At 43.2% G+C, this 24,791-nt stretch overlaps 1 protein-coding gene and 1 non-coding gene across 2 annotated transcripts in view; one reads left to right on the top strand and one right to left on the bottom strand.

The window, feature by feature from the left end:
• Nucleotides 1-24,791, bottom strand: part of sema4c (sema domain, immunoglobulin domain (Ig), transmembrane domain (TM) and short cytoplasmic domain, (semaphorin) 4C) — a 97,790-nt gene that overhangs the window by 19,459 nt on the left and 53,540 nt on the right. The window contains exons 2-5 of the mRNA XM_029763337.1: nucleotides 23,205-23,406; nucleotides 3,233-3,387; nucleotides 723-785; nucleotides 510-608 (exon numbers count right to left, since the gene is read on the bottom strand). Of these exons, the coding sequence (XP_029619197.1) occupies nucleotides 510-608; nucleotides 723-785; nucleotides 3,233-3,387; nucleotides 23,205-23,307 (420 nt within the window). The 5' untranslated portion in view covers nucleotides 23,308-23,406. The remainder of the gene's footprint in view (nucleotides 1-509; nucleotides 609-722; nucleotides 786-3,232; nucleotides 3,388-23,204; nucleotides 23,407-24,791) is intronic.
• Nucleotides 13,331-13,403, top strand: trnaa-ugc (transfer RNA alanine (anticodon UGC)). Its single transcript has one exon. It is a non-coding gene; the product is annotated as a tRNA-Ala (tRNA).

Raw genomic sequence — 24,791 nt, 5'->3', positions numbered from 1 at the left:
CACAGAGACACAGGTGGTCAGTGCATGACTAACACAGCTCCGGGCTCTGTCTGTCCGTGACAACCGTTCTAACAGGAGCCACAGTCCTCGCTCCCTGCCTTCGCCACACCGTCTTATCATATCTCCGTCAGGCAGGCGCACACACACACACACACACACACACACACAAACACAAAGCCAGATACCACTGCCTCGTTTGCATGGGATATTCTTTCCTTTGATACAGATGATTCAGCCGTATGGGGAGGATGTGGTGTGGAGGTGTCAGACAGAAGATAGAAGACATGACACCATGTCACTGGTGCTGCTAGCTGTGACACCACCACAAGGACAGATCAACTCTAATATTACCTCCAGACAGAGTGGGATGAAGACAGATTTAAGGTCAGGAAGTGATTGAGACCTTGTTGGTCCCAAATAGCACCCTATTCCCAGGGCTCTGGTCAAAAGTAGTGCATTAAGAAGGGAATAGGGTGCCATTTGGGACTCTGCCATTGAGAGCCACTCACGATGTAGGTGCACTTGGGCTGGAAGGCGAAGGTTCCACAGGTGTAGAGGTGGGTGTGGTTGTAGCTCTGCAGGAAGCGGATGTAGTTGAAGCACTCCGTCTGTGGGAGAGGAGACTAACACTGAAGAATAATATTCCACCATTCATAGCAATAATCATCAATTCAGTCTAATGAAGTACTCGAATGGCAACAGAAACTTTTTAGGATCCTTACCTGGTTGTTCTTGCCCTTGGCAGAACACTCTCTCTTCTTCTCCTGTGGTGCTGGCCACTCAATCTGCAAGAGATAAAGAGAGGGAGCGATAGAGGGATGGGAGAGAGAGAGAGAGAGAGAGAGAGAGAGAGAGAGAGAGAGAGATGAGTGCAAGAGAGACAGTCACAGATAGAGAGTTGGAAGAGGTAGAGATGTCTTTATTCTTTTGGAACTTCTGTGAGTGTGATGTTTACTGTTCATTTTTTTTCTTTTTTTTTCTCACTTTTGTTTATTATCTATTTCACTTGCTTTGGCAATGTTAACATATGTTTCCCATGCCAATAAAGCCCTTAAATTGAATTGATAACAGCGAGAGAGATAGAGAGAGATGGATTTAGAGACAGTGGGAGAGAGAGAGAGATGGTGGGGGAGAGAGAGAGATTGATCAGAGAGAGAGAGATTAATTTAGAGACAGTGGGAGGAGAGAGAGAGAGATGGTGGGGGAGAGAGAGATGGGTCAGAGAGAGAGAGATGGATTTAGAGACAGTGGGAGAGAGCGAGAGATGGTGGGGGAGAGAGAGATGGATCAGAGAGAGAGAGATGCATTTAGAGACAGTGAGAGGAGAGAGAGAGATGGTGGGGAGAGATAGAGAGAGATGGAATTAGAGAGAAAGAGAGAGATGGTGGTGGAGAGAGAGATGGATCAGAGAGAGAGATGCATTTAGAGACAGTGAGAGGAGAGAGAGAGAGATGGTGGGGAGAGATAGAGAGAGATGGAATTAGAGAGAAAGAGAGAGATGGTGGTGGAGAGAGAGATGGATCAGAGAGAGAGATGCATTTAGAGACAGTGAGAGGAGAGAGAGAGAGAGATGGTGGGGAGAGATAGAGAGAGATGGAATTAGAGACAGTGGGAGAGAGAGAGAGAGATGGTGGTGGAGAGAGAGATGGATCAGAGAGAGAGAGAGATGGATTTAGAGACAGTGGGAGAGAGAGAGAGATGGTGGTGGAGAGAGAGATGGATCAGAGAGAGAGAGATGGATTTAGAGACAGTGGGAGAGAGTGAGAGATGGTGGGGGAGAGAGAGAGATGGATCAGAGAGAGAGAGATGAATTTACAGACAGTGGGAGGAGAGAGATGGTGGGGAGAGATAGAGAGAGATGGAATTAGAGACAGTGGGAGAGAGAGAGAGATGGTGGGGGAGAGAGAGAGATGGATCAGAGAGAGAGAGATGGATTTAGAGACAGTGGGAGGAGAGAGAGAGATGGTGGGGAGAGATAGAGAGAGATGGAATTAGAGACAGTGGGAGAGAGAGAGAGATGGTGGGGGAGAGAGAGAGATGGATCAGAGAGAGAGAGATGGATTTAGAGACAGTTGGAGGAGAGAGAGAGATGGTGGGGAGAGATAGAGAGAGATGGAATTAGAGACAGTGGGAGAGAGTGAGAGATGGTGGGGGAGAGAGAGAGATGGATCAGAGAGAGAGATGAATTTAGAGACAGTGGGAGGAGAGAGATGGTGGGGAGAGATAGAGAGAGATGGAATTAGAGACAGTGGGAGAGAGAGAGAGATGGTGGGGGAGAGAGAGAGATGGATCAGAGAGAGAGAGATGGATTTAGAGACAGTGGGAGGAGAGAGAGAGATGGTGGGGAGAGATAGAGAGAGATGGAATTAGAGACAGTGGGAGAGAGAGAGAGATGGTGGGGGAGAGAGAGAGATGGATCAGAGAGAGAGAGAGATGGATTTAGAGACAGTTGGAGGAGAGAGAGAGATGGTGGGGAGAGATAGAGAGAGATGGAATTAGAGACAGTGGGAGAGAAAGAGAGAGATGGTGGTGGAGAGAGAGATGGATCAGAGAGAGTTAGAGATGGATTTAGAGACAGTGGGAGGAGAGAGTGGGGGAGAGAGACAGTGGGAGGAGAGAAAGACAGTGGGGGAGAGAGAGAGAGATAAGAGGATGACACAGCAGATGGTGAGATAGGTGCAGAGCGGGGACATAGTGAGACAGTTGGCATCCAGTGGCCCTATCATCCCTCTAAACCACACCAGAACAGCAGCAAACAGGTGGGCTGCTTATTACTGGGATGCTCACAACACAGAACTATTGGATGTTCATAATCAGTCACACAACAATCCAATTAACTCTCATTTTATAGTTAAATCAAATAACAATCTCTATACTGCTGTTCAAAGACGCATTTGTCTCAGTGGATATAAGATGTGAGGTACAGAGGCACGTTAACAAGTTATACCAAGCCTTCATTGTACTAAGCTTTTCATGGACTAATTACATTGATTAACATTCATATAGATAATCATGTAATCACTGTGTTACACCTCCACCACTGAACAAACGACATCAGAATCAGGCCACTTTAATTCCATTCAACATTGTTAAGGAATGTTGCACAAGAAACTGACTGCACTCTTGTCGCAGGTCTATGGGGTTGAGGTTGTAGCGGTGGTTGATGTCTGCCGTGCTGAGGTGTGTGTGTCTGTCTGTGTGTATGTGTGTGTGTCTGTCTGTGTGTAGTTACCAGAGGTCGTAGCTGTCTGCTGATGTCGTTAGGGTCCAGGGCGAACAGGACCTCTCTAGCTCCTACATACAGAACCCTCTCGTGTTCTGCTAGAGTCACCATGGTGTAGTTCCACACGCCTAGAGCCCGGAACCTGGCCATGCTGTCCAGCACCTCTGTAGAAAAGCACACATACAGCGCCTTCAGAAAGTATTCATACCCCTTTGAATTATTCCACACATTTTTTTCCCCCACCCATCTATGCACAATACAAAGTGAAAACATGTTTTTAGAAATATTTGCACATTTATTGAAAATGAAATACAGAAATATCTCATTTACATAAGTATTCACACCCCTGAGTCAATACATGTTAGAATCAACTTTAACAACGATTACAGCTGCGAGTCTTTCTGGGTAAGTCTCTAAGAGCTTTGCACACCTGGATTGTACAATATTTGCACATTATTCTTTTTTAAATTCTTCAATTCTGTCAAGTAGGTTGTTGAGCATTGCTAGACAGCCATTTTCAAGTTTTGCCATAGATTTTCAACATGATTTAAGTAAAATTTAACTAAGCCCCTCAGGAACATTCAATGTCGTCTTGGTAAGCAACTCCAGTGTAGATTTGGCCTTGTGTTTTAGGTTATCGGCCTGCTGAAAGGTGAATTAATCTCCCAGTGTCTGTTGGAAAGCAGACTGAACCAGGTTTTCCTCTAGGATTTTGCCTGTGCTTAGCTCCAACTATTTTTATCCAAAAAAACTCACTAGTCCTTGCCGATGACAAGCATATCCATAACATGATGCAGCCACCAACATGCTTGAAAATATGAAGAGTGGTACTCAGTGATGTGTTGGATTTGCCCCAAACATAATGCTTTGTATTCAGGACATAAAGTTAATTTCTTTGCCACATTTTTTGCAGTTTTACTTTAGTGCCTCAATGCAAACAGGATGCATGTTTTGTAATATTTGTATTCTGTACAGGCTTCCTTCTTTTCACTCTGTCATTAAGGTTAGTATTGTGGAGTAACTACAATGTTGTTGATCCATCCTCAGTTTTCTCCTATCACAGCCATTAAACTCTGTAACTGTTTCTTTGTAGTGACTGAGTGTATTGATGCACCATCCAAAGTGTAATTAATAACTTCACCATGCTCAAAGGGATATTCAATTGTTATTTTAAATTTATTTGTACCCATCTACCAATAGATGCCCTCACAAGAATGGCACCTATTGGTAGATGGGTCCAAAAAAACATCGAATATCCCTTTGAGCATTGGAAAACCTCCCTGGTCTTTGTGGTTGAATCTGTGTTTGAAATTCACTGCTCGACTGAGGGACCTTATAGATAATCGCATGTGTGGGGTACAGAGATGAAGTAGTCATTCAAAAATCATGTTAAACACAATTATGGCAAACAGAGTCCATGCAACTTATTATGTGACTTGTTAAATACATATTTACTCCTGAACTTATTTAGGCTTGCCATAACAAAGAGGTTGAATACTTATTGACTCAAGACATTTCAGCTTTTCATTTTTAATTAAAAACAATTCCACTTTGACATTATGGGGTATTGTGTGTAGGCCAGTGACACAAAATCAATTTTTAATACATTTTAAATTCAGGCAGAAACACAACAAAATGTGGGTGTGAACACTTTCTGAAGGCACTGTACCTAGATAATACAGTTTGAAACACACACGTTTCACTTAACCTAAGATTGGCAATGCACATCGAAGCGTCGTACATGTTTATGTCACAAATGAAACACCTTTGAGGTCATAATTATCAGAGTTCAGCAGCAGTGGGATGTTGATGACTTTTTCTGTCATCAAAGTGGCACACACACACGCACATACACACACTCACACACACAGAGACACATCCTCCCAACACACACACAGCGACACATCCTCCCAACACACACACAGCGACACATCCTCCCAACACACACACAGCGACACATCCTCCCAACACACACACAGAGACACATCCTCCCAACACACACACAGCAACACATGAATAGACACAACCACACACACACAGAGACACATGTCTAGACACAACACACACACACACACACACACACACACACACACACACACACACACACACACACACACACACACACACAGAGAGACACATGTCTAGACACAACACACACACACACACAACCACACACACACACACACACACACACACACACACACACACACACACACGTCTAGACACAACACACACACACACACACAGAGACACATCCTCCCAACACACACACAGAGACACATCCTCCCAACACACACACAGCGACACATCCTCCCAACACACACACAGCGACACATCCTCCCAACACACACACAGAGACACATCCTCCCAACACACACACAGCAACACATGAATAGACACAACCACACACACAGAGAGACACATGTCTAGACACAACACACACACACACACACACACACACACACACACACACACACACACACACACACGCACACACACACGAGACACATGTCTAGACACAACACACACACACACACAACCACACACACACACACACACACACACACACACACACACACACACACACACACACACACACAGAGACACATCCTCCCAACACACACAGACCCACACACACAGCAACACATGAATAGACACAACCACACACACACAGAGACACATGACTAGACACAACACACACACACACCCACACACACACAGAGACACATCCTCCCAACACACACACAGCGACACATCCTCCCAACACACACACAGCGACACATCCTCCCAACACACACACAGCGACACATCCTCCCAACACACACACAGAGACACATCCTCCCAACACACACACAAAGAGACACATCCTCCCAACACACACACAGCGACACATCCTCCCAACACACACACACAGAGACACATCCTCCCAACACACACACGGCGACACATCCTCCCAACACACACACACAGAGACACATCCTCCCAACACACACACACAGCGACACATCCTCCCAACACACACACAGCGACACATCCTCCCAACACACACACAGCAACACATGAATAGACACACACCCACACACACAGATACACATGACAAGACACAACACACACACACACACACACACACACAGAGACACATGACTAGACACAACACACACACAGAGACACATGAATAGGCACAACCACACCTACACACACACACACACCCAAACACACAATGCAGCAAAACACAAACACACAGAGCCACAGACAGTAAGAAACCGATAGAGCGGAAATGAAAATGCAGTGTAGTTTCCATTATCCACGCCTGTGTTCCCTGCCGCGTCTCCGTGCCTCGCTCTTATCAAAGGGAAGTCATGTGCGAAACGTCAGACAAGCCTCAGTAAAGTGATATCATGAATTGAATAATATTTCTGTTCCTCTAAAAATAAGACCTGAGCTCCTTCAGGAGGAGTAATGATTTATGGTGACGACATCATGTTACTTCCTTCCTGGCTTAGTTTGAGGGTATAGCAACGAACCAGAACTATAGAGGCGATGGGTTGGAGGACAACAAGTCAGAGACAAAAAGAGAGGGGGAGGGAGAGAGATGGAGAGAGAAAGAGAGACCATGGAGGTATAGAAATCCAGGATAAGGAAGAGAGGAGGGGAAACTTGAGGGGATAGGCAGTGGGGAGAAGGGAATAAACATGGACTAGAGTTATTATCTAGAGAGCAGCAGCGTATAAACATTGGAGGGTATGGGCGCGTGTGCTGGATGAGGAGAGACAAGATGAGAGGAGAAGAGATCCTCAAGGGAGCCAAGAGCACATCTGCTAGGTTCTACCTTGCCAGAAAAGGTCTGGTGTTGACACACACACACACACACACACACACACACACACACACACACACTCCCAAACAACCCTCCGGGGTACCTGCTTAGTGACTTGAACGTTTCCCCACAATAACGGAACATTTTGCAGAGCTTGAAGGCGGTTGTTTAAAATGATTAGTGCCACTGTCATTACCAGTTGCTATGGCAGGCTGCACTTCCCATCTGTCACCACACAGCGTCAGTCCTGAGGCCAGTCTGACTGCCTGCGTGTTAGGGGGGCTTAATGAGGGGTCTCTGTCAGATTAAGCAGGTATTATGAAAAGATACTAGATATTAAAGGCCCTACATAAGAGAAGAGACTAAACTAGTAAGGGAAAATATAATGAAAGGGAGAGAAGGAGTAACATGCCACAGAAATGAGAGCAAAGAGAAGGTCTAATGATTTCAACAGATGAAACACACACACACACACCACAGACCAAAGGGAAAACTGCAAACCCATAAAATGTTGACTGTGGGTGAGGCAGCAGAGGTCTGTGTCTCTCCACAGTTGAACTCTTGAGATGTGCCAAGGTCACTTCTATGGGTTCTATGGAAACAGAGTACCGGTGTTCCATCTGTCTGGGACTTTAGCTAGCCACTCCGCTATAAGAGTTCTATACTCCCATCTCTGTGATGTCTTGCTCCAGCTCCCATCTTCACTCTAGGTGTGTGTATGTGCGTGTGCTGCGTTATGGGAGAGCGCAGGTTCAGGCTGGTGGAGGGAAGGGCCAGAGCAGCAGAGAAGCCGACCAGGGAGCAGGGCTTGGCTGGTGGAGGGAAGGGCCAGAGCAGCAGAGAAGCCGACCAGGGAGCAGGGCTTGGCTGGTGGAGGGAAGGGCCAGAGCAGCAGAGAAGCAGACCAGGGAGCAGGGCTTGGCTGGTGGAGGGAAGGGCCAGAGCAGCAGAGAAGCAGACCAGGGAGCAGGGCTTGGCTGGTGGAGGGAAGGGCCAGAGCAGCAGAGAAGCAGACCAGGGAGCAGGGCTTGGCTGGTGGAGGGAAGGGCCAGAGCAGCAGAGAAGCAGACCAGGGAGCAGGGCTTGGCTGGTGGAGGGAAGGGCCAGAGCAGCAGAGAAGCAGACCAGGGAGCAGGGCTTGGCTGGTGGAGGGAAGGGCCAGAGCAGCAGAGAAGCCGACCAGGGAGCAGGGCTTGGCTGGTGGAGGGAAGGGCCAGAGCAGCAGAGAAGCCGACCAGGGAGCAGGGCTTGGCTGGTGGAGGGAAGGGCCAGAGCAGCAGAGAAGCAGACCAGGGAGCAGGGCTTGGCTGGTGGAGGGAAGGGCCAGAGCAGCAGAGAAGCAGACCAGGGAGCAGGGCTTGGCTGGTGGAGGGAAGGGCCAGAGCAGCAGAGAAGCAGACCAGGGAGCAGGGCTTGGCTGGTGGAGGGAAGGGCCAGAGCAGCAGAGAAGCAGACCAGGGAGCAGGGCTTGGCTGGTGGAGGGAAGGGCCAGAGCAGCAGAGAAGCAGACCAGGGAGCAGGGCTTGGCTGGTGGAGGGAAGGGCCAGAGCAGCAGAGAAGCAGACCAGGGAGCAGGGCTTGGCTGGTTCAGAGCTCCTTTAGGTCTCCTCCTTTAGGTCTCCTCTGATGTGCCTCCATGCTGCTGCTCCAGCCTCTCCTCTTCAGTTAGCTAGCGCTCCTTTCAATGAGAGCTTTACTGGAGATACTGCCAGGCTCTGCTTATAGCTGCTAACCATGGAGGAGCTCACACACTGCACTATAATTAAAGGGCTATTTTAGGCTCTTTGAAGCATCAACATGCAGACTAAAATGATTCAGACCAAGAAAGAAGGAAACCTACACTGTACAGCACCCGACCACTACAAAAGAATACACACACAAACCCTGGTCAAAAGCAGGTGGGTCATTCCATGAAATGAGTGCATTTTGCATCCCTTTGATATTTTAAGTAGAAGTTGTGCAATAATATTGAATAGAATTTTAAAAGCCTGCTATACTCAATAGAGTGCCCTTTAATATAAACCACATGGAAAATTAAATACATTTTTTTTAAATAATCTTGCTAAAGTGCCAAGATTCTGCATTTTGACACGTCCCTCTGTGCCTCCACTGTGACTTCTAGGAAGATTTTAACCCACTTAACACCAACATTTATCCAAGTTTTCACCATCATTGTAAAGCCCTAGTTATTCTGTTGACAATGTCATTTTTGAAGATCGTTATTCACTTTAAGGTAAAAAAACAACACCATGTTCCTCATTTTAAGGGCAACCCTGTTTTGTGAATTGAACTCTTGTTTTAATAGGGTGAAACTATTCCTTTTTTTTATTCTTCAAAAGAAACATTGAACATCTAATAGTCAAATCATAGTGTAAAAGCGGGTGAACTGGTTTTACTCCTTTTGGCCATTTTGTGGTGGATAACTAAGCAGGTTGCACATAACACATCAACCCTATTACCCATAGACATGTTTAACAATAAAACAAATGTGAAAGCTTGAATTCAATTGCCCTTCCCTGTTGCACACAACAAGCTTCCATTCCCTCTGTCACAGGAGAATTTATGGATGATTTAAGATGAAGTCGTCAACCCTGTTATGGTCAACCCTGTTACTTTACTTGGCACTTAATAGGCACCTACTATAGTATTTATTTGTATTATTTTTTTTTAGATGGGAAAACATGTTTTTTTTTAAGTTGAAAATGCACTCTTTATGACAGAATGTTAAAATTAGGTGACCAAGTTACACCAACTCAAAAGGCACCTAATTGGTGGAACAACCCAGGTACCCACAAGGAGATAAATACACAGACAAACAGTAGTTTAAACAGTAGTTTAACGGACACACACACAAGCCCAGTTGTTGCATCAGGAGACAAGAGGAACTTCAGAGGAGATTGTATTGAAAGTCAAGGCATGAGACAATGAGTACATGGAGAGAGATGGGAAGAGCTGTGTAAATGCTGTAGATTGGGGGGGAGTGGTGAGAGAGGGGTGAAGTGGACTAGGATATATGGGGGAGGAGAAGTGGGAGGGCAAACATGGAGAGGAAATGCTAAACGTGGATTAACACAACAACAGGACAAGTGGAAGACCAGGGGTGATAGGAGGAGAGATGAGTGTGATGAAAGCAGAAACAGGGCCGTGACTGAAGCAGTGGGAGATTGCAGTTCAATTCTACACAAAGACGATTAAATCAAGTTGATTTATTCCACAAATGACCTTGCTGAAAAAGAGTGCCATGGTTAAGAGTGCCCACTTCATGCTGCCTAGCCGCCTTGCTTTGGCAATGTAAACATATGTTTCCCATGCCAACAAAGCCCTTTGAATTGAATTGAGAGGGACAATGAGAGAGAAAGACAGAGAGAGAGAGAATGGCGCAAGGATGGATTAATGATAATCATAACTGTTTTGTGATGGACCCCCAGTAGTTTACAGAACAATATGACTATTTATATTTTGCTCTGTCAATCAAAAGTGTTGGAAAAACTTGTCAATAATCAACTGACTGGCTTTCTTGATGTCTATAGTATTCTCTATGGTATGCAATCCGGTTTCCACTCAGGTTATGGATGTGTCACTGCAACCTTAAAGGTCCTCAATGATGTCACCATTGCTCTTGATTCTAAGCAATATTGTGCTGTTATTTTTATTAACATCCTTGTGGGCTGGCTAAGGAGTATTGGTGTCTCAGGGGTTTTTGATCTGGTTTGCTAACTACCTCTCTCAAAGAGTGCAGTGTATAAAGTCAGAAAATCTGCTGTCTCAGCCACTGCCTGTCACCAAGGGAGTACACCAAGGCTCGATCCTAGGCCCAACGCTCTTTTCAATTTACATCAACAACATAGCTCAGGCAGTAGGAAGCTCTCTCATCCATTTATATGCAGATGATACAGTCTTATACTCAGCTTACCCCTCCCCGTTAAATGCTCTACAACAGGTATTCCCAAATTGGGGTACGCACAATGCCATCGGGGGTATGCCAAATAAAAATGTGATTCACATTTAAAAAATTATAATAATTCAAACAGTCCATTTATATTTTCCAACGGGGCTATACATTTGGGTGAGGTTTTTTTCTCACCTGAGTAGCCTCGTTTCACTACAAAAAATAAAATTAAACCATCTAGTGTTCAACGAAATAACAACACAATGTCAAAAACAGGTAACCTAGTCAAATAATTAACATCCAATCACATTAACCATTACTCTCTCGCGGGAATTCCACTAATGGTCCATATGTAGTCAAAAGCTTGCATGATGACGAGTTTCTCACACAACTGGCCTATCTGGGTGATGTTTTTTGTCGCCTGAATGATCTGAATCTAGGATTACAGGCACTCTCCGCAACTATATTCAATATGCGGGACATTAACAAGGACAACACACAGGTCTTTCCTTCATTGTATGATTTTTTGTGTGCAAATTAACTCAAGCTTACGGACAATGTCAAATGTGATTTTTTGTAAAGTGGTTGTTCCACTGGATAGCATAAGGTGAATGCACCAATTTGTAAGTCGCTCTGGATAAGAGCGTCTGCTAAATGACGTAAATGTAAAATATAGCGAAGCACCTGAGTGAGTTGGGTGCGCAATTACGCAGGTACTTTCCCCCGAAACGGATGGCACAAACAACTGGATTCATTATCCTTTCATACCCTGCCTCCAGTCCACTTACAAATATCGAAACAAGAGAGCCTCATCGAAATTGTAACAAGCTGTTCTGTGAAAATTGAATTCAATCAGAAGCCACTGCCAGATTTCTGGATTGGGCTGCGCTCAGAGTGTCCTGCCTTAGCAAATCGTACTGTTAAGACACTGATGTCCTTTGCAACCACGTACCTATGTGAGAGTGGATTCTCGGCCCTCGCTAGCATGAAAACTAAATACAGGCACAGACTGTGTGTGGAAAATGATTTAAGACAGACTCTCACCAATACAACCCAACATTGCAGAGTTATGTGCATCCTTTCAAGCACACCCTTCTCATTAACCTGTGGTGAGTTATTCACAATTTTCGATGAACAAATAAGGTATTATATGTAAAATGGTTAAATAAAGAGCAAAATTATGGATTATTATTATATTATTATTTGTTCCCTGGTCCTACAAGAGCTCTTTGTCACTTCCCACAAGCCAGGTTGTGACAAAAACTCACACTCATTCTTATGTTTAATAAATGTATCGTATAGTGTGTGTGGCAGGTTTACAATGATGGCAAAAAAGAACATTTGAGAGTGCGCTGACCCTGGTGCTAGAGGGGGTACGCAGCTGGAGGTTGAATGTTTGAAGGGGTACGGGACTATAACAAGTTTGGGAACCACTGCTCCACAAACAAAGCTTTCTTAGTGTCCAACAAGCTTTCTCTACCCTTAACCTGGTTTTGAACACCTCCAAAACAAAGGTGATGTGGTTTGGTAAGACGATTGCCCCTCTCCCCACAGGTGTTATTACCTCTGAGGGTTTAGAGCTTGAAGTAGTCACCTCATACAAGTACTTGGGAGTATGGCTAGACGGTACACTGTCCTTCTCTCAGCACATATTAAAGCTGCAGGCTAAAGTTACATTTCCTCCATCGTAATCGCTCCTCTTTCACCCCAGCTGCCAAACTAACCCTGATTTAGATGACCATCCTACCCATGCTAGATTACTGAGACATCATTTATAGATCGGCAGGTAATGGTGCTCTCGAGCGGCTAGACGTTCTTTACCATTTGGCCGTCAGATTTGCCACCAATGCTCCTTATAGGACACATCACTGCACTGTATACTCCTTTGTAAACTGGTCATCTCTGTATACCCGTCGCAAGACCCACTGGTTGATTCTTATTTATAAAACCCTCTTAGGCCTTACTACCCCCATCTGAGATATCTACTGCAGCCCTCATCCTCCACATACAACACCTGTTCTGCCAGTCACACACTGCCAAAGCACACACATACCTGGGTCGCTCGTCTTTTCAGTTCGCTGCAGCAAGCGACTGGAACGAGCTGCAACAAACACTCAAACTGGACAGTTTTATCTCAATCTCTTCATTCAAAGACTCAATCATGGACACTCTTACTGACAGTTGTGGCTGCTTTGTGTGATGTATTGTGGTCTCTACCTTCTTGCCCTTTGTGCTGTTGTCTGTGCCCAATAATGTTTGTACCATGTTTTGTGCTGCTATAATGTTCTGTTCCTACCATGTTGTTGTTATGTTGTGTTGCTACCATGCTGTGTTGTCATGTTTTGCTGCCTTCTATGTTGTTGTCTTAGGTCTCTCTTTATGGTGTTGTGTTGTCTCTCTGGTCCCTGTAGCTCAGTTGGTAGAGCATGGTGTTTGCAACGCCAGGGTTGTGGGTTCGATTCCCACGGGGGACCAGTATGGGAAAAAAAAAAAATAATGTATGAAATGTATGCATTCACTACTGTAAGTCCCTCTGGATAAGAGTGTCTGCTAAATGACGTAAATGTGTGTTTTGTCCTATATTTATATTTTATTTATTTTTAATCCCAGCCCCCGTCCCCGCAGGAGGCCTTTTGCCTTTTGGTAGGCCGTCATTGTAAATAAGAATTTGTTCTTAACCTCTCTGGGACACACTATTCAACAGCCAGTGAAAAGCAGGGCGGCAAATTCAAAACAACAAAAATCTCATAATTCAAATTTCTCAAACATACAACTATTATATCCCATTTTAAAGATACACTTCTCGTTAATCCAAATACATTGTCCGATTTCAAAAAGGCTTTACGGCGAAAGCATAACATTAGATTATGCTAAACAAAAAAAAACACACAGCCATTTTCCAAGCAAGGAGAGGCGTCACAAATACCAGAAATACAGCTAAAATTAATCACTAACCTTTGATGATCTTCATCAGATGAAACTCCCAGGACTCAATGTTCCACAATACATGTATGTTTTGTTCGATAAAGTTCATATTTATATCCATAAACCCCATTTTACATTGGCGCGTGATGTTCAGAAAATGCTTACCGACCCAATAGGTCCACAGATGACGCAATCGCCATCACACTGCACACTGCCCTAACCCATCTGGACAAGAGGAATACCTATGTAAGAATGCTGTTCATCGATTACGGCTCAGCATTTAACACCATAGTACCCTCCAAACTCGTCATTAAGCTCGAGACCCTGGGTCTCGACCCCGCCCTGTGCAACTGGGTCCAGGACTTCCTGACGGGCCGCCCCCAGGTGGTGAGTGTAGGTAACAACATCTCCAACCCACTGATCCTCAACACTGGGTCCCCACAAGGGTGCGTTCTCAGCCCTCTTCTGTACTCCCTGTTCACCCACGACTGCGTGGCCATGCACACATCCAACTCAATCATCAAGTTTGCAGACAACACTACAGTGGTAGGCTTGATTACCAACAACGACGAGACGGCCTACAGGGAGGAGGTGAGGGCCCTCAGAGTGTGGTGTCAGGAAAATAACCTCACACTCAATGTAAACAAAACAAAAGAGATGATTGTGGACTTCAGGAAACAGCAGAGGGAGCAGCCCCCTATCTACATTGACGGGACAGTAGTGGAGAGGGTGGAGAGTTTTAAGTTCCTTGGCGTACACATCACGGACAAACTGAAATGGTCCACCCACACAGACAGAGTGGTGAAGAAGGTGCAGCAGCGCCTCTTCAACCTCAGGAGGCTGAAGAAATTCGACTTGTCACCAAAAACACTCACAAGCTTTTACAGATGCACAATCGAGAGCATCCTGTCTGGCTGTATCACCGCCTGGTACGGCAGCTGCTCCGCCCATAACCGGAAGGCTCTCCAGAGGGTAGTGAGGTCTGCACAACGCATCACCGGGTGCAAACTACCTGCCCTCCAGGACACCTACACCACCCGATGTCACAGGAAGGCCAAAAAGATCATCAAGGACAGCAACCACCCGAGCCACTGCCTGTTCACCCCACTACCATCCAGAAGGCGAGGTCAGTACAGGTGCATCAAAGCTGGAACCGAGAGACTGAAAAACAGCTTCTATCTCAAGGCCATCAGACTGTTAAACTGCCATCACTAACATTGAGTGGCTGCTGCCAACATACTGACTCAACTCAAGCCACTTTAATAATGGGAAAATTGATGTAATCAATTTATCACTTGCCACTTTATATTAGATAATGTTTACATAACCTACATTATTAATCTCATATGTATATACTGTACGCCATACCATCTACTGCATCTTGCCATCTTGAAATAATTAGATGTATCACTAGCCACTTTAAACAATGCCACTTTATATGTTTTCATAACCTACATTACTCATCTCATATGTATATACTGTACTCTATACCATCTACTGCATCTTGCCATCCTGATGTAATGTATCACTAGCCACCTTAAACAATGCTGCTTTATATGTTTTCATACCCTACAATAGTCATCTCATATGTATATACTGTACTCTATACCATCTACTACATCTTGCCTATGCCGTTCGGCCATCACTCATTTATATATTTTTATGTGTATATTCGTATTAATTCCTTTACACTTGTGTGTACAAGGTAGTTGTTGTGAAATTGGTAGGTTACTTGTTAGATATTACTGCATGGTCGGAACTAGAAGCACAAGCATTTTGCTACACTTGCATTAACACCTGCTAACCATGTGTATGTGACAAATACATTTGATTTGATTTGAAATGTATTGCCTCCAAAACTTCCGGTGAATGAGCACATCAATTTACAAAAATACTCATCATAAACGTTGATGAAATTTACAACAGTTATTGAAAGAATTATAGATACACTTCTCTTTAATGCAACCGCTGTGTCAGATTTCAAAATAGCTTTACGGCGAAAGCACATTGTTCAATATTCTGAGTACAGAGCTCAGCCATCAACGCAAGCTATACAGTTACCCGCCAAGTTCTGGAGTCAACAAAACTCAGAAATAGTATTATAAATCTTCACTTACCTTTGCTGATCTTCGTCAGAATGCACTCCCAGGACTCCCACAAGAAATGTTTGTTTTGTTTGATAAACTCCATATTTATGTCCAAATACCTCCTTTTGTTCGCGCATTCAGATCACTATCCAAAGGCAAAATGCACGAGCGCAAAACCAGAGACGAAAAGAAACATGTCAAACGATGTTTACAATCAACCTTAGGGTCTTTTTAACATAAATCTTCGATAATATTCCAACTGGACAATAGCGTATTCATTACAGAGGAAAAAGAAGGAACGGCGCGCCTGCACAGTAAACAACTCATTGGTCCCAGGCTTGAGACAGCTCTTATTCTCTCCCCAGTAACAGTAGAAGCATGAAACAAGGTTCTAAAGACTGTTGACATCTAGTGGAAGCCTTAGGAAGCGCAAAATGACCCCACAGACACTGTAGTTTGGCTAGGCAATCACTTGAAAAACTACAAACCACTTCCTGGTTGGATTTTTTCTCAGGTTTTTGCCTGCCATATGAGTTCTGTTATACTCACATACATCATTCAAACAGTTTTAGAAACTTCAGAGTGTTTCATATCCAAATCTACTAATAATATGCATATCCTACCTTCTGGGCCCGAGTAGCAGGCAGTTTAATTTGGGCACGTTATTCATCTGAATTTCCGAATACTGCCCCCTGTCACCAAGAAGTTAACTGACTTGCTTAGTTAAATAAAGGTTAAATAAATAAATGACTATACTCCACTTTAGATCATGCCATAGTCTCCATCTCAATTCCATTCAACCAGGGACATAGTGGAGGATGGAGGGATCCTCTCTCGATTCAATTCCATTCAACCAGGGACATAGTGGAGGATGGAGGGATCCTCTCTCGATTCAATTCCATTCAACCAGGGACATAGTGGAGGATGGAGGGATCCTCTCTCGATTCAATTCCATTCCATTCAACCAGGGACATAGTGGAGGATGGAGGGATCCTCTCTCGATTCAATTCCATTCCATTCAACCAGGGACATAGTGGAGGATGGAGGGATCCTCTCTCGATTCGATTCAATTCCATTCAACCAGGGACATAGTGGAGGATGGAGGGATCCTCTCTCGATTCGATTCAATTCCATTCAACCAGGGACATAGTGGAGGATGGAGGGATCCTCTCTCGATTCAATTCCATTCAACCAGGGACATAGTGGAGGATGGAGGGATCCTCTCTCGATTCAATTCCATTCAAAGGGCTTTATTGGCATGGGAAACATATATGTTTACATTGCCAAAGAAAGTGAAATAGATAATAAACAAAAGTGAAATAAACAAAAAATGTATTAAAAAAAGAACAGTAAACATTACACTCTCTCTGTCTCTGTCTGTCCTCTCTGTCTGTTCTCCCCCAATCACACACCCCACCTCCATCCATCTATCCCTCCCTCCATCCCTCCCAACCACTCATTACCGTAATTGGTGGGCAGAGAGAAAGACTTCGAAAACAAATCCAATTTTGATAAACTCCCATATCTATTACGTGAAATACCACAGTGTGCATCACAGCAGCAAGATTTGTGATCTGTTGCCACAATAAAAGGGTACCCAGTGAAGAACAAACACCATTGTAAATACAACCCATATTTATTTCCCCTTTTGTACTTTAACTATTTGCATCATTACAGCACTGAAATAGCCATTATATGACATTTGAAATGTCTCCATTCCTCTGAAACTTTTGTGAATGTAATGTTTACTGTTAACTTTTGATTGTTTATTTCACTTTTGTTTATTATCTATTTCACTTGCTTTGGCAATGTAAACATATGTTTACATGCCAATAAAGCCTGTTCAATCAGTGTCACTCATTTGCATTGGTTTTCCTTTTAAGTTTTAGTGTCATTCTCTGCATCAAAGCATCCTGCTGGCATTTCAAACAAACCCCCACCCCTCTCCCTCTCTCAATTCAATTCCATTCAGAGGGGCTTCATTGGCATGGGAAACATATGTTTACATTGCCAAAGCAAGTGAAATAGATAAACAAAAGTGAAATAAACAATAAAAATTAACAATAAACATTACACTGTTGTAACGATGTGCAAATAGATAAAGTACAAAAAGGAAAATAATTAAACATAAATATGGGTTGTATTTACAATGGTGTTTGTTCATCACTGGTTGCCCTTTTTCTTGTTGCAACAGGTCACACATCTTGCTGCTGTGATGGCACACTGTGGGATTTCACCCAGTAGATATGGGAGTTTATCAAAATTGGGTTGTTTTCGAATTCTTTGTGGATCTGTGTAATCTGAGGGAAATATGTGACTCTAATATGGTCATACATTTGCCAGGAGGTTAGGAAGTGCAGCTCAGTTTCCACCTCATTTTGTTGTCAGTGTGCACATAGCCTGCATTCTCTTGAGTGCCAAGTCTGCCTACGGTGTCCTTTCTCAATAGCAAGGCTATGCTCACTGAGTCTGTACATAATCAAAGCATTCCTTAATTTTGGGTCAGTCACAGTGGTCAGGTATTCTGCCACTGTGTACTCTCTGTTTAGGGCCAAATAGCCTTCTAGTTTGCTCTGTTTTTTGGTCAATTCTTTCCAATGTGTTAAATAATTATATTTTTGTTTTCTCATGACTTGGTTGGGTCTAATTGTGTTGCTGTCCTGGGGCTCTGTGGAGTCTGTGAACAGAGCCCCAGGACCAGCTTGCTTAGGGGACTCTTCTCCAGGTTCATCTCTCTGTAGGTGATGGCTTTGTTATGGAAGGTTTGGCGCTCTCTCTCTCTCTCTCTCTCTCTCTCTCTCTCTCTCTCTCTCTCTCTCTCTCTCTCTCTCTCTCTCTCTCTCTCTCTGACTACAGATGCTGTGCTTTGTATAGAGCTGGTTTACAGGGCTGTCAGTGGGGTTGGGCTAGGAGAGTTAAAGTACACACACCAAACTCCATTTTAACTGCTCCTGACTGGGCCACAAGAAAGGCTGGGGCGAGTAGCATCTAGCGGGGCTGTGTCTATGTCCGTTAAGTGTTCGAAAATAACCAGCTAATGGATACTCCAGTCAGGCGTGCTCAAATCAGGGAACAACGAGGGAGGTGTACTGGAGTGTGTGTGAGAGATGAAAGAGAGAAGAGTGGAAAAGAAAGAGAGGAGAGAGAGAAAGGGAAGGGAGGATAGAGAGAGTGAGAGAAGAAGTAGAGAGAGAGGGAAGAAGCAGTTAAAAGTGTCTGTGTTTTTTCCTCTTCAGAGCCCAAATTACTTAGCCACACATAATTCTAGAAGTGGGGCTTAGGCCTGGGTGGGGTGTGGGGGAGAGGGAATAAATATTATCTCTGCTCCCATCTCCCTACTTCCCCCTCCCTAACCCTCCCGATCACCACCCACCCCAAACTGCCTGGGAGCACTAAATCCCTCAGACTGCTAGGCTAAGCATTATACACACTCTGGTAGCTCTCTCAATTCAATTCAATTTAAAGGCTTTACTGGCAGGGGACACATGTTTACATTGCCAAAGCAAGTGAAATAGATAATAAACAAAAGTGAAATAAACAATAAAAAATGTAGAATAAACATTACACTTACAAAAGTTTCAAAAGAATAAAGACATTTCAAATGTCATATTATGTCTATATACAGGGTTGTAATGATGTGCAAATAGTTAACCTCTTGGACTTACCCTAGGATAGGGGGCGCCACAGCGCATTTTGAAAGAAATTCGTGCCCATTTTAAACGGCCTACTAATCAAACTCAGAAGCTAGGATATGCATATAATTAATACCTGTGGATAGAAAACACCCTAAAGTTTCTAAAACTGTTTGAATGGTGTCTGTGAGTATAACAGAACTCATATGGCAGTCAAAACCCCGAGACCGATCGAAACAGGATGTGGAATTCTGAATTGCGGACTCAACTTCATCACTTTGCCTATAAATCACACCGTGAGCAATGGTTCATTGAGCACTTTCTATTGCTTCCACTAGATGTCCCCAGTCTTTACAAAGTGGTTTGAGCCTTCTACTGTGGAAACTGACAGATTGACACGCTGTTGAAATTGGTCACAGGAGGAGGGCCATCACCATTATGACGCCTGTCTACCCCCTCCTTTCGAAACGTTTTGAAACACAATACAATCGTCCCCCTCGAATCTTATTGGCTCTCTTGTTGAAACAGGCCCTGAAGATTTATGTTATACAACGTTTGACATGTTTGAACGAACCTAAATGGGGGGAAAATGTTTTTTTTTTCGTAATTGCTGTCCCGCGGCCGACGGAGCATTTGGATACAGCCTTCAGACGCGCTAACAACAGCAAGCTAATGGAACATAAAGGATGGACTTTTTTGAACTAAAATACATTTGTTGTGGACCTGGGATTCCTGGAAGTGCTTTCTGATGAAGACAACTAGTGGTAAGGGATTATTGACAATAGTATACAAGATTAGATGTGATATGCGATTGTTCCAAGATGGCGCCGAGCTGTATTTACTAGCTAATTTTCTGAGTATCGCATCCCCTTTTATCGCAAAGTGTGATTACCCAGTAAAGTTATTTTTAAATCTGGTATTACAGGTGCTTTCAAGAGATATTCATCTGTAAATCTTAGAATGACAATATTACATTTAAAAAATGTTTTCGAATAGTAATTGAGTAAATTGTAGCCCTGTTTCCCGGGATGCATTTGAGGGAAAATAGTTAGTCAACGTCAGGCGCCGATGTAAAATGCTGTTTTTATATATAAATATGAACTTTATCGAACAAAAGAATGCATGCATTGTGTAACATGATGTCCGAGGTGTGTCATCTGATGAAGTTTGTAAAAGGTTAGTGCTGCATTCAGCTGTTTTTTGGTTATTTGGGATGCATGTGGTTGGTCGGAAAATGGCTATGTTGCTACTTTTACCATGTACTCCTCTAACATAATCGAATGTTTTGCTTTTCCTGTAAAGCCTTTTTGAAATCGGACGACGTGGGTCGATTCAGGAGAGGTGTATCTATAAAACGATATGAGACAGTCCTATATTTGAAAAAAAATTAAATAAATTTCGTTATGCTAATGTCGATAGGAGTTTTTCGCTGGATATTCGTCCCAAGAGGTTTTTAAAGTACAAAAGGGAAAATGAATAAACATAAATATAGGTTGTATTTACAATGGTGTTTGTTCTTTACTCTCTCTCCCCCTCTCTGCTTCGTTCTGCTTTTCTCTGCCTCACTCTTTATTGGCCTACTCTTGCTCGCACCACCAAACACACACACACACACACACACACACACACACACACACACACACACACACACACACACACACACACACACACACACACACACACACACACACACACACACACACACACACACACACAGTTGATGTTTATGTGATCTGTGTGTGCAGAGACAGCTCCACCGTGACATAAAGCACTTTGTAGATGTTAAGCTCTGTGTGTTTGTCTTTTCTGTCTCTTCATCACTGCGTTGCTCCTCTTACTCCTGTGAAGATATTTCCTCTCCTTTTATGGCTATCTGCTCCTCTCTTTCTCTAACTCTCTCTTTCTAATCTATTCTCTCTTTCACTCTTTCTCTAACTCTCTATTTCTAATCTATTCTCTCTTTCTCTAACTCTCTATTTCTCTCTCTCTCTCCCTCTCTCTCTTTCTAATCTATTCTCTCTTTATGCTCTCTCTCTTTATTCTCCCTCTCTCTCTTTATGCTCTCTCTCTTTATGCTCTCTCTCTTTATGCACTCTCTCTCTCGCTGATATTGACTGCATGTCAATTGCTGTTTCCATTGTGTTTCCATCCACACCCCTCACACTAACAATGACGGTTGAGAGTCAGGGATAGGAAAAGTAGTGTGGGGGAGAGGGGGATAAAGAGAGAGAGAGAGAGTGGAAAGAGTGTGACGGAAAGAAAAGAGGCTGCTTTTATATAATAGAAGTCTTGATAAGTACAGCTGAAGTGTGATGTCTTTGTGAGAATAGTACAGGCAGTTTGGTTCTTATCAGGGCTGAAAGCAAAGAAAGGAGGGAGGAGTGGGATAAAAAGGAGAAGAAAGAGAAGGAAGTGAAGGAAAAGAAAGGACAGAATAAAGGTGTGAGGTGGTTATGTGGTATATGAGTGACAAAGAGGCAGAAGTAAATCAACTTCCCCTTCTGAAATGATATTTTCTCAGCTTCTAACAATTGCTATTGTTTTCCATTGACAGCTGGACTTAAAACAGACAGATGAAAACAGCAAACACAGTGACTGTGAACAGTTAATATTTTAAGTGTGAGAACTAGTGTGCTCTCGCTGGAAATAGAAGGCATTTGAGAGAAAACAGCGTCAACAGCGTCTACGGCATCACAGCATGTCAAATTGGAAAGCAAGTCTATTTTTCTTGCGTCTACACGGAGCAATCTGGTAAAAGCAAATAAATTGCGTGGGTCGTTTGTAGAAATGGAATTAGAGGAACCGTTATGTCTTCCCAATGCTAAGTAGACTAAAGATGTAGTTTAAAATGTATTGGGCTATAAGCTAAGATTTATCAGTCAAATAGGCTACTAGGCAGGGTAGCCTAGTGGTTAGAGCTTTGGGTTAGTAACTGAAAAGTTGCAAGTTCAAATCCCTTAGCTGACAAGGTACAAATATGTCGTTCTGCCCCTGAACAAGGCAGTTAACCCACTGTTCCTAGGCCGTCATTGAAAATAAGAATTTGTTCTTAACTGACTTGCCTAGTTAAATAAAGGTAAAAAAATTTTTAATAAAATTGAAAACACTTGCAGCCTACCTGTGTTGATTTCAATCAAAGGCATATAGCCTAGTCAGGCTACAACTAGAGGACTCGGATTTCAATAGAGAATACTGTTTATGTATAAGAACGAGATATGGTTGTTTATAAGCAACTCTGGTTTATTAGCTATAACATCCTTGTGAGCTAGCAAAGCAACAACAGTTTAGCACTGGTACGGTGGCTCTCGTAGGACATTTCAGGAACTCACAACAGTAACGCTGAGGGGCTACATAGCGAACAAGCATCACTGTTTATTATGGATTTTCATGACAACGTTGGCATATAGAGTGTATGTGAATTGACACTGGCTACTCTGGGGTCTCTCCATGTGATTTTGGCTTTAGAGTAGTGAGTACATCCATTTTTCATACTGATCCCCCATGGGAATCAAACCCACTAACCTAATGTTACAAACGCCATGCTCTACCAACTATGAATGAGCCCTATGGACCCTGGTTAAAAGCAGTGTACTATACTGTGAATAGCGTTTGACTTCAGGTAGACACTCACCATGGTATCTGACGGTCTTGCGTGGTATTGGGTTCCAGTTGAGACTCAACGACTTCTCCCAACCAATCAGAAGAAGAAACATCAGGACCTTAGCCTCACCCATGGCTCCGATATAGCCAGGCAGTCTCAGCGAGGCCGTTGATTCGCTGGTTGATGTTGAGTGACAGTGGAGATAAACAGTGTGGGAATAGCCTCTGGCAGCCTGCCAAAGACAGATGAAACATAAAGTCAGTTAAAGCGTCATGAACAACCACCACTATGTCTCCCCAGCCGAGCAGCCGGACGACATTCACAAACATCTTATCAAACGAGGTGGGAGATTTTAATACGGTTTTAAATACCTCTATGGACCGGAAAGGAAATCACACTACAAACTATCACCCTCAGGCACTTAAGGAAATCATGAATGTCATGGATATATTGGAATTAGTGGATATATGGAGACTTAAATACCCTGACCTAGTGAGATATACATGGCAGAGGCTTAATCAAGCTAGTCGTCTTGACTACTTTCTTATGTCATTCTCTCTGGCACCAAAAGTTTAAAAAGTGTTGATAGGGAACAGAATGCGGTCGGCTCATCACGTAATTGGCATATATATTACTCTTACAGAATTTCCACGTGGGAGAGGATATTGGAAATTTAATCAAAGCCTACTGGATGATAACTTGTTTTTAACTAGTACAGAAGAATTTATAACAGATTTTTTTCAGACATAAAATAGGTACAGCAGATCCCCTTATTGTATGGGACACTTTTAAATGTGTCTTTAGAGGCCATGCAATTCAGTACTCATCTATAAAACAAAAGCAATTTAGGTCAAAAGAGTATATTAACAAAGGAAATTGAAGAACTAACAGTACAGATAGATAGCAATAAAAACGGTACCATAGAGGCAAAGAATAAGTTAGAGGAAAAACAAAAAGAAATGGAGGAACTTATTCAAGAAAGATCCATATAAAAATAAAGTGAACTGGATGGAATATGGGGAAAAATGCACCAAATTATTTTTCAGTCTTCAACATAGAAATGCTACCAATTTTTTTTTATTGAAACTTGTTACAAATGATGGAGTCACTCATGATTCACCAAACTATATTTTGAAAGAGGAAGTAAAGTACTTTAAGAATATGTTTTCGTTTCAGCTCCACTAACTGAAACTAATTGTATGCATATTTTTCCTATTAATAATGTAAAATTAACATCTGTACAGAAAGACTCATGTGAAGGTCAAATTACAGAAGAGGAACTTCGTGATGCAATTAAAGCCTTTAAGGCTGGGAAAACTCCAGGGCTGGATGGCATACCAGCGGAAGTATACCAAACATTTTTTTATATACTCAGAGGACCACTATTAGTATGTTTTAACCACTCCTGTATAAATGGTAGATTATCGGACACGCAACAAGGTCTGATTTCATTATTACTGAAACAGGATCCAAGTGGTATATATAAAGATCCAGTCCATTAAAAAAATTGGAGACCTCTTACACTTCAGTGTTGTGATGCAAAAATTCCAGCTAAATGCTTGGCACATAGAATGAAAAAGGTTTTGGCAGATATTATTCAACCTAATCAGACAGGTT

The sequence above is a fragment of the Salmo trutta genome, chromosome 9 (assembly GCF_901001165.1).
Source record: "Salmo trutta chromosome 9, fSalTru1.1, whole genome shotgun sequence".
NCBI lineage: Eukaryota > Metazoa > Chordata > Actinopteri > Salmoniformes > Salmonidae > Salmo > Salmo trutta.
The sequence above is the reverse complement of the archived record's forward strand: the minus strand, read 5'-3'. Positions and strand labels throughout refer to the sequence as shown.